The sequence below is a fragment of the Mytilus edulis genome, chromosome 12 (assembly GCF_963676685.1).
Source record: "Mytilus edulis chromosome 12, xbMytEdul2.2, whole genome shotgun sequence".
Taxonomy (NCBI): Eukaryota; Metazoa; Mollusca; class Bivalvia; order Mytilida; family Mytilidae; genus Mytilus; species Mytilus edulis.
In genome coordinates, this window is record NC_092355.1 from 18,898,079 (window position 1) to 18,909,758 (window position 11,680).

Consider the following 11,680-nt stretch of genomic DNA (forward strand, 5'->3'; position numbering starts at 1 on the left):
GTTTGTACACAGAGATACATTACGTTATGGGCAAATGTGTGAAATCATTTTTAAAAGTGCTCCTTGCCATTCTTCCAGTTGTGAATGTGGTTATATTTATTGTTTCCATTGTGATGTTAATCATATCTCTGAATCCTGGAGTTAAATGGAATGAATATATTGATGAAATTTCGCCAGGATTTTATGTCTATTATTTTCATACATTGTGGACTAGTTTAGACGCAAATGCCTATGAGGGAAAAATTTATTCTGGAAGCTATTCAAAAATATTAAATCCCCATCATGATGGTGAGACTAATTATTATGTGTTATACTAAAATAAGGCTAAGAAAAAGTTCAATAATTTTCATAAGGCTTTCAGTAGTTATTCTTTCCATATGCATTACCAGACGAGCATATTTGCAATATTTCGTCTGCAAAATGAAAAAAAAAATAATGTTTTGCTTTATCATTCAAAAAATAGCCTAAGCTGGTTTTTTTTTTATGTATGGTGTACTTTCATTGTGTGTTTATATCAATGTGCTGTTCACATATGAATTGCCTAGCAAAATTTTGGTTTGAAGGAATCATTATATTCACCGGAAAAATCATTAACTAGCTTTGGTATTTCTCATTTAGAACTCTCCATGTTTTCAAATCTTTCCTTTGGTTATTTTTTTTCCAAATGTAATGATTATACTGCCGTTGTATCAATAACTTCGTCTTATATATTTGGGGCTTAACATCAATTCGAAAAAGTATAGTTTAAAAATATGGTTAATTGTTTGTAATGATTTTCTTTATATTTCGTTTAGTGTTCACTAAATTGCAGAACAAAATCTTCTATCACCGATATAACATTGGCTTTCCGTAACAGGAACAACAAGTATAAAGTATTGAATAGAGTACGTTATTTTATCTTTAATAATATTATTATTCAAGAGTGAAAAGGTTTCCAAGAACCGATTTTCATTGGATGTTTTTATGTAGGTTTTTTTTAACTCATTGGTGGAAATAAAGAAGGTGGTCAGAACCGACAAAATCAGTAAAAGTCAGATTGTAACTTAAGTCGATGATTTTTCAAGCCATATACATGATATATGAAAGAGATTTTATTTTGATATTTTGTCTAGGGGACGACCATTTGATATTCGGGGGAGGGGGGAGGGGCAGGAGGATTTTCAAGATAAATAACGTTTTTGTTTTGGTTTTGTTCTGTGGTAGTTTGAAAATAAATTAACTAACTTACAATTAATTGAAAATAAATAACTTAGCAGGTTTAATCGAAAGTATGAGATGGCACCAAATTCTTCATAAATTCATATTTTTCCCAAAAATAAATGGGGAAACACTTCCCAAATCTTTTATTAATAAACGTATAAATGTTTATATTTAAGTATACTTGTAATGTCTGAAAATTGGTTTCATTTAGCTTGAGGTATCTTATCCCAGGAACACTTATCTCACTTTTATTTAACAGGGCCGTAACTACATTGAGGCAAATACCTCATGTAGGAACTTTCAAAACCAAACGCTTGTCTTCATATCAAATTGTGTTCACGGCGAGTGCCCTGCAAGAACCAAGTTCTGTTCTCCTTGATTTTTAGGGATCAATGTTTCTTATTTATTTGTCTTTTGTCATTAATTGCCCTTCTGAATTATGTTAGTGTTGCATTCCTTTTGTTATTTAGTAATTTTATTATTAACTTCATAATGAATTTAAAAAAAAAAACAGCAGCCAGAGACTTAACTATGTGAATTACATTTTTGCTTTATCATGCATATATATTGATCTTTTGATGTTGGCACTAGAAACTTAAGTCTTACACTGAATACTTTGCTTTGAGTCCAAAATATTGTCCAAAAATCATTAAACAAAACATAACTTAAGAATTAAGAAAGGGTCTAGGGAACCCCCCGAAAGCATGATTTTGCATCATTTGTTCTATAGCTTCTGGGGCCGTCAGCGGCTCCAAAACCCTTAAAAACAATTTGCCTCACTTAGTTCAGCTCATGTATTGAACATGATTGCCAATACTTTTAAAAGATGTTAGTCACACACAAACTGTAATACTGTATAGGTATGATATATACGTATATGCAGTTGGGGATATAGAAGATTCATTTCTGTAGACGCTGATGATTAATTCTGATTAAATGGTATATAATGACTTGACTATACAAGTATTATTTATAATAAAAAAATAGTTTTAAAATTGTATGTTTTCGAATATTATAAATATAGTTGTGAAAATAAATAATCAGTCTCTAGCTTAAGCGAAAATATGTACTCTTAGTTTACAAAAATACATAACCGATTCAAAACAAATCCTCCTGCCCCCCCCCCCCCCTAGAATATCAAATGGTCGTACCCTTAAAGAGATAATTTTAATAATTATATTTAAAATTTTAATGACTATTGACGCTTTAGAACTATACATATCGCTATTGTCTGTTGTTGGATTGTAATATGCATTTTTTTGATATTTTTGTATTTGGTTGCTGTATCATTGACGCATTACCCTCATCAACACTTGGTATTATATTCATTTTTAATTTGAAAGGAAAAGGTACCTAAATATTTTTCGTGGAACAAATAAATCGATGAAAAGTATGATTTAACATAACTTTGTAGAATTCATGTTTGCATTTTCATAATGTCCTAAACATTACTGAAAAAAACTATGCGGATAGCATAACAAGTCTTTTTTGTTTTGTCATACTTTCATGATAATGACATTTTTACATGTAGGAACTACAGCAACAAGAGTTTAGAAATTAACAGCTGCAATTTGGATAACATGCACCAGTCGTAGCCATCATCAAAAGGCAAATTATTTTACAATAATCATAGATCAATCAGACACCAAATTTTTATCTCCGAAATTCAAATGAGGTGTATTCTCCTCGGGTTAAATCTAATACCAGAAATTTATACTCTGAATGTTAAACATTGAGATATTCTAATAATGAGGTGCAGTGGGTTATTTTAAAGTGTTCACCGCATTGTTTATGTTATTTCCAATAGATTTGTTATAATTTAATTCAAATTCCATTTTAAGCTGGAGAAAATCATGAAAAAAATGTTGATGATGTCACAGTCACATGACAAAATTATGTCTATTAACAAATAAACAAAACACTATCAGCCAATCAGAAGACGCGTTACATCCGAAATAAAATTATTTGTAAATTGGATAAGTTCTGGTTTAACGTCGCTTTATTCATTATAACATCGGCGATTTGTTCGGGTCAAAGTTATTGTATTCGACGTCATAAAGTTGTGATATGCAGAGCTGAGCATATGTGACGACCGATTAGTCATAATAAAACAAACTTCCAACTTGAATCTGTTAGCCCGAAAATGATTTTCAATAAATTAATCGTTTAAGGAGTTTTTGTCAAAATTACTTAATCCATATACCTTTATGGACCTAAAATATTATTTTCCAATATTGAATTTCACAGATGATACAAGCGTAAAAGTTAAGTGATGCAAAAGTAGTGGAATATGGTTGTTTACTAACGTAAAGATCGCACTCATTTATAATTCATTTATTACTCTTATGATAATGTATACTCATTAACTGGGAATGAGTAATTAGTAAGTTTATTGTCCACTGCGATGCATAAATTGCCCTGAGGCGTAGCAGAGAGTAATATTTGTATCCGATAAGGAAAATGAACAAACTTTTCTATTTAGTCAGTACGTGTTTTATTATACTGAAAGAGACAACATCTCTCAGTTTTTGCCATATACTGAACGACAAAGCTTACAAATATTTATCTTTTATTTGTTAAAGACAGCCTTCATAATTCATAAAGTGATGGGAATTATCCAATCGTAAATATGCACTAAAAAAATAATCAAGTAATTGTATGTTGAAAGCTTTTTTATTTGGCGATTTGGTATGTGTTTTAAAGACCTGGGAAATCGACGTAAATAATTCAGATGAAATCCAATAGTCCCAAATTACTTGTTAAAAACCCGTTAGCCAATCCTGTAGTTGAAGTTGAAATTCCGCGAAATATAATGATGTCAACCGTAATTAGTTCGAAACGATTGATCGGTCAAATAGTGATAATATTGTGTACATACTTTAGGTTGCACTTTGTAAATACAGATGTTTTTTTCAAACCACGCCTCTTTTGGGGAGATTTATACTATTCATAGATAATTTGATTTGTTGACATATTGGTCCCCAGATATGATATCTTTGTTTGATCTCATAGAGTCATAACTTGGGAATGTTACCAGTATAAAAACATAATATTTCGGTGAAAATGAATTCTGAAGCAGGCAAAAATTAAAGGTTGAGGTAGTACAAAATTGTAGTATAAATTTAAACTCTAACAAGTTCGGGGCATATAAATGTTGAAATAATGCCGCACAGCCCTATATTTTGACCTTGGAATAAAATAGTAGTGCATATCAACTTCTATTCTAGTATAATTCTTTTTACGAAACTTCACAGTAAAAGTGTCACAGTTTTAGCCGCAAAGGGAGTTCCTAAGGGAAATTGCAATGTTTATATTAACAGAAATGTAACCTTTACATAGAAAATGACAATAGATGTATAATAACAACAGATTATTACAATATGGCTTTCTTTTTAACGAGATCGTCGGTAATGGTCGGTTTAAATCGTACCTTTATGACAGAAGGTTACTCCTATTTTCTTATTGTGTAAAGTAAATGTTTTGGTTTTAAAATATTATTGTTGTAATTGTACATGTATGTTCGAAATTATGGGTTTCTTTTAATAATGAAACCTTTGTAAACAGATTGACTTTGATAAAGCAGGAAATGCTTACCCTTCCGAGGAAATAAACGTTTTCAAAACTTTCTGATTTTTTATATCACCTTTTTTTGCCTTCGACACTGTGTTCGGTATTGTTCAGGGATATATGTATGTTTTATTCTTGTTCCGTTGCTCATGAAGGCGTTTCATTTGCAATTTTGTCTTCTATATTTGAGTTTCTAATACATATGATATTCGACAGTGTTCCTAGCTAAGACAATTTATATGGCAACTCTGTATCATGAATTTGGTTATTGTTTTTTTCATTATTACAGAGGCTCCTGATTTTTATTTGTTAATACTTTAAAAATATGGCATAAATATCCGAGTATAAAAAAATGCAATGAAAGAGGAAAAATGTATACACACTAGACTATTGATTGTTAAAAAAATCAATCCTTCATATTGATTGAAAAAGTACAATCAAGAATATTAAGGTTCATCAAATGATATATACTCCTAACTAGGGGAATATCGGTGTTAAATATAAGAATTGTATTTAAATAATCTTTTTTTAATTGATTATCATCAAATATAATAGATCTCATACCCCATTTACAAAATGAACCTCATTTATTCCTTTAATTGTTCTATTTCAAGAAATAAAGAAACTTCCAACAAATATCCCTTATTGTAAATGATTCATTACTATAAAAAAACAACAAAACAATCTATCGTTTTTGTTTTAAACCATTATCTTTGTTTCCGTTCAATCGATAAGTTTTATTTTAAACAGACTGCATTTTTTAAAATTTATTCAGTCAAAAGAATACGGTTTCATTAGTAGCATTTGAAGCTAGTTATATACATTTTTTCAAGCAAAAACAACATCGAAAATTGTCTACTGGTAATATCAAGATACGATGCGAGCTCAACTACTTTAACCGACAGTTGTGCATATCAAAAAGATGTCGTAATTTCAAAGCATCACATAATTATACAACAAGTTCGAAAAAGACAAATATTATGAAATACAAAGAGGACGATAAAGTGACTTAAAAATTGACTTTTTTGTAAGGAATACTATTTTCATATCCTTTTTATTTTAGAAAGCTGGAAGAGTCCGATTCAGAATGGAATATATAAAACAATAGGTTTAAACTCTGGAGGCTTTCTACTACTTATAGTAGGCATAGCATTGCATGGTGTTACTAAACAGAAACTGTTTACCATTGCTGTTGACATAGGTGCTGTTGGAGCAGGCATTACAGGGGGTATGTTATTAAAGTGGCACGAGCTACGGGATATATTAACGATATAAAGTATGATTGTCTTTTGTTCAATCACTAATGAACGTGAAATAGTGAAATAATAATTCATATTTAGCATCCATCATGGCTTAATTTTGTCATATTAAGCTAAGAAACATTGAAAATGAATTAATCACTTGCAAGTGAATAATTCAAGCCCATTGATTCCGTAGTCATGTAAACTTCAATTGAGCCACTTAGTTCGAGAAAGATAACGCATGAACTGTGCGGGTTCGGTTATTTAAAGCAAAGGAATGTCAACATTAAAAGTGAAACAAAAGTAAATATTTGATTGACTGAATTGATCCGTAAAAAATGTGTTCTTATACAGGTAAAACGATAATTAATATATGCATATATTTTTAATCTAAACTATGAAATTAAACAGAAAAATCCAAATGCACGAGCCCGCTTTCAATTTATATCTATACTTTGTTCCTATAAATTAGATGATCATCTGATGTCTGCGATAGTCAACACGATGGTTAATTAGATGACGTCAAGTATGAAATACACACGAATCGAAGCTACTTTTATCGAGCACATACCATCTAATTTGTTAATTTTAGACTTTAAATAATTTGGATAATTGTTTTATGAATAAAGGAAGATGTGGCATGATTTTTTATGAGACAACACTCCATCTAAGGCACAATCTATATAATAAACATTTGAAAGCTCTCTCAAAGGCAAACAACCAATAATTGAAAAATATAAGGGTCTACACCACAAGCACGAGGACACACTCTACTGCATCAAAACTACACGAGCAACAAACCTTGCAGTAAATAAATATAGGAAGAGGTTGTATGAGTGCCAATGAGGCAACTCTCCATCCAAGTCACAATATATATTATAAACATGAAATAGCTCACTCACAAGCAAACAACCAATAATTGAAAGATATAAGGGCATACACAACCGCACGAACGTGGCATGGTTAAGAATCAAATATAAGAATTTGAGTCAAATAAGTGAACATTAACTTGACAGCTACTGCCCTTTTAAGTTATTATGGTCTTTCTTTCTTTCTTATATCTTTTCTCCTTATGAAGGTACGTTTATCTGGTATGCCTCGCTATTTATCTTTTATCATTGTTTTCAAACGCCGGTCAAATACATTTGCTTAATACGGAACTAAAATCTGAAAACAACACTTACTGAATTATTTTCGATTTCCTGATATGAAGCCAACATTTTCATAATTTGTTGCAAAACTTTTAAACTGACAATCTAGTAATTTGTTGTAATATTTGGTAACCCTCATCTGTTTTTTATTTGGCAAATCCTTTAGAAATGTTTCGCTCTCAATGCTCATCAACTTTGTCCTGTACTTTAGTTTGCTTTTAACATTTATTATTTGTGCGTTACTGAAAAGACTTTTGAGTGAGTTAAAACATTACGACTGAGTTTGAATTAGCATGGAATACAGGTCAATATATCCAGTTTCGCTCCCTTTACTTTTTTAGTTTTTTAACTTAAGGAATGTATAAAACAAGTAAATGTGTCTTCAAATGTATGAAAGATGGAAATAAACTGTACACTCGTTAGTGTAAAGGTTCATATTTCAAATTATGGAAGAGAGTATTGATCCATGTAGAATAATCATGCCTTATGGTCTGTATATTTCGACTCTGACCGTGTTATTTTCCGGAATCACATTTTAGGGGTTGATCATAGCTAGTTATATTACTTTTTCGCGTAATATTGAAACTATTATCATTCTCATTTGGTATAAAGAATTAACACATGAACAATAGTAGACAAAAGTCTAGAATGACTGTATTATGAATATGTCATTCTGAAATTAATCATACGTTGACTTACCAAAATTGTAAGTCATTTGCAAACTATAGTTTATGTGATTTCTGCTTCTCCGATAATTTTATTCACATACTCAGCATTCTATAAGTTATTTTGCAAATAGACTTAAGAAGTTTAGAATTTTTTTTGATCTTAAAGAGAAGCGAAAAAAACAAAGAAACGTTTAACTCATAAGTCGAAAACAAACTGACAATGACAGGGCTTAAAAAGAAAGAAGAACAACAGACAATCAAAAGCGCAAAACACAAACCGTAAGGTTAACACTTTTTTGAATAATCTATAGCCAAAATTTTAATTAGCTGTTTACCTATATTTTTTATTTTTATTTTTTTTCTCCGAGCTAGACAGCTGTTCACCTTTGTTAGATATGTTAGAATATATACATTTAAAAACAGATACGTAAACACATAGCACGTATACATGAGTTAATTAAGAATATAAATGGGAAAAGTGTCAAAGAGAAAAAACCGACAAAAGAACAGAAAACAGCCCAAGCAAACAATGGATCTTACATTGTAAACACAACGTCGAAATCCTGCACTCGGAAGTGGTCTACAGATGGCCAATAAAAATGCATACTTATTCAGTGAAAACGGACGTCAAACTGAACTCCGAATCTCATGATTGAACTAAAATTCAAAAACAAAAATATAATTATGTAAAAAATATAGAATTACAAAGACCAGAAGCCCCAAACTTGACTTTGGACAGGTGCAAAAATGCAGTGGAGTTATACACGTTTAGGAATAGGAATATAACTATTGGGGTATTGTTTAACTTAATCTAATATTCTTTATAATATCTCGCAGATTATTTGATTAAGTCAATATATGTTACAGGATACTTTTGTTTAAAAGCAATCAAAGATTATGAAAATGGAATATATGGAGCTGTTGCAAAAAGATCTAGGCCGTACTACTTTCCTGAAAAAGAGAACATGGAAATTGGATACACTCTTGCAATGTACAGTGCCATCATGACGATCGTTGCTTCAGTTTTAATCATAGTATATATTGGTCTGTACATTCCATTTGGAGAGGGGAAGTGGATCTGGCAAAAGAAAACAATTATTCTACCAGATATAGAGAAAAGCGTTCCTACGGAAACTAAAACGAAAAGTATACCAAAGAAAATAGGTCAACAACGAAAAGCTAAGCAAACGGAAGGGAAAATGATCAAAGTGAAGGAATATAGGAGCAAATAAACTGTACTTTTTATGCTTGGTTATTTTCAAACTTTTTCTCTTGGCATTCTTTTTCTACTTTACAACATCTGGTTTCATTAAAAAAATAGTAAATAAGAAAGCCACATAACTCTGGATTTGGATATGGTCATAACAAATAATGCTTACTTGTACACAGGTAGAGTGAATGCGATATTGTATTTATTGATTTCTAATTTTAGTTTTGTTACTGATTGCATACAAGCTATAAATAAATGTTCCAAAATGAAACCATGTCAGAGCGTTTTATTTATCAATCTGAAAATAAACTCATCATAGATATCAAGCTTACAATTCTATATTTACGCCAGACGCGCGTTTCGTCTACAAAAGACACATCAGTGACGCTCGAATCAAAAAATGTTTAAAAGGCTAAATAGAGTACGAAGTTGAAGAGTATTGAGGACAAAAGAACTTATTCTCGTTCGAATTGTTTTATATTTGTCATATCCACGTCTTATATAGCTTACCATGCTGTTTTGGCTTTGTTCATTGTTGAAGGCCGTACGGTGACCTATACTTGTCAATTTCTGTTTCATTTGGACTCTTGTGGAAAATTGTTTCCTTGGAAATTATGCCACATCTTCTTTTTCATAAGATAGTTATCAACACAATTCGTGAATTATTCTTCAGACATCAACAACTTCTCTAACATCATCTTACAGTTTACAGTAACACTTATACATATATTCTAATAATCGGAAGTTTTTTTTCTACCAGACATTTTTAAATTGCAAAAGTAATGTATCAGTTATGGCGAATAATGATCATTCTTAACCATGTAGGGCAAAACATTGTTAACAGTTTGTTCGTCCTTCTTCTTTATGTTCTTCTTCTTTGGAGTTTTAGAATGTGTTTGCTCTGGTGTGGAATTTCCGCTCTTGGTCACCTTTATGACAGTGCTACCTTCAGCACTCTAAATTATTTGAATGATTTACTTTTAATATTATCACTAAAGTTATTTGTGTGGGTATATTTAACTGCGATTTGTCATACTTAATATATTGAAATTACATTTATTGTTTAATTGTGAACAGTATTTTTGTTATTTTAATCTTTATTGCAACGCAATTTATTATTTGTTTAGATGAAACAAATGGGAATTACATATGCAATTACAATCTAAATTGTAAATGAATAAACTCATATACGACAACAAAAACATTTAAAAAATTAATCTTTCTTGACACCATAGAAAAACGTACAAAACAAACAAAAAGTCACAAACAACATTCAAATAAGAAAAACAGCTTCACACACATATATATATATATAACTAACATTGCACAATGTTTTATCAAAGATATCTCCAAAGCCAAAGAAAAAAAATATTTTAAAGATAAGACTTTCTAGAATCCTGAGAAAACGTTAAAGACAAAAAAGAAGTTTCACCAAACCTAATAAGATTGAAAATAAGGAAAATATCTCCATAAAAAACATGGCACAATGTTAAGGCAGACATATATCCGAAGCCCTAGACGCGGAACTGTTTTGATATTTGTTCTACTATAAAGCTTTTAATAGTCGGATGTCTTATCTAATACGATTACTAAGCCCTTTCCAAAGTTTATCTTGGTAGGTAGAAAACTAGAACGTATAGTAAAACCTCTCCACAAAAAAAGTTAAAACACAAAAATACTACACTCTGAGGATAATTCCAAACGTGAAGTCCATAATGAAATGGAAAATCAAACGCACAAATACATGAAACGAATGGACAACAACTGTCATGACTGGCATATGCCTGTTATGGTACAGACATTTTTTATGCAAAAAATGGTAGATTGAACCTGTTTTTATAAATATAATCCTCTCACTTGTAGGACAGTCGCTTCAAGTTCCATTAAAAAATCCTTTCACAAAATATTTTCTTAAACATTAAATTTATCATTGAATTTGGATGTAAAAAAAACAGAAACACTTTTTCAAAAAACAGATATAAATATTAAATGAAAAAAAAATCCTTAAAAAATAATATTACAAAAATACCTAACTCTAATTGAAAAAGCGAAGTCAATAAAACACTGTCAAAATCAAACGTTATCAATCAACAAAACGAGTGAAAAATAATTATCAAATTCCTGCCTTCATGGCCTTGGTTCAGGCATTTTTTGATACAAGCCAAATCCTCTATTAGAATAAATATTTATAACAAATAATATAAGTTATTGAATCTACCCGTTATATTTTTACATTCGTCAGATGGATTTGTTGCGGATACAGTCTGTATCTATTTTTATCTAACGTATCCCTCTTGAACTGATTGCACTGCCGCAGTACCAGTCTTCAGAAGTACGATTACATTTACAAAATTAAAAATTGCAGAAATTAAAAACAATGTGGTGGCAATCGCTGCTATGTAGAATCCAGTCGATAGATCATCCTTCTCCTGGTATCCAGAATTATGAACTTCGAACATCACAGTCAAAATTGACTTATAGTGGGTCTGGTAATGCTTCAATGTGTAGTCTAAACGTGATCCTGGAATATATAAAAACACTATTTATTCCTATTTGCAAACTGTCACGAATAATGATATATCATTAGCTACTGAAACTAGAACATGTGATGCATGTTACAAACGAGTTTAAAGCAGAGGTTGA

At 30.7% G+C, this 11,680-nt stretch overlaps 1 protein-coding gene across 1 annotated transcript; it reads left to right on the plus strand.

Moving 5' to 3' along the window:
• LOC139499304 (uncharacterized) lies at positions 1-9,278 on the plus strand. The gene is made up of 3 exons (XM_071287971.1): positions 1-288; positions 5,831-5,995; positions 8,695-9,278. Exons 1-3 carry the CDS (start codon positions 27-29, stop codon positions 9,057-9,059), a joined length of 792 nt encoding a protein of 263 aa, XP_071144072.1. The 5' UTR covers positions 1-26; the 3' UTR covers positions 9,060-9,278.
• The last annotated feature ends 2,402 nt before the right edge of the window (positions 9,279-11,680 follow it).

Excerpts from the sequence above, each read along its gene's own strand:
- LOC139499304 (XM_071287971.1), top strand. The coding sequence starts at position 27 with ATGGGCAAATGTGTGAAATCATTTTTAAAAGTGCTCCTTGCCATTCTT. Across the intron at positions 289-5,830 it reads ATTAAATCCCCATCATGATG|AAAGCTGGAAGAGTCCGATT; the intron begins GTGAGACTAATT and ends TTTTTATTTTAG. Across the intron at positions 5,996-8,694 it reads TGGAGCAGGCATTACAGGGG|GATACTTTTGTTTAAAAGCA; the intron begins GTATGTTATTAA and ends TATATGTTACAG.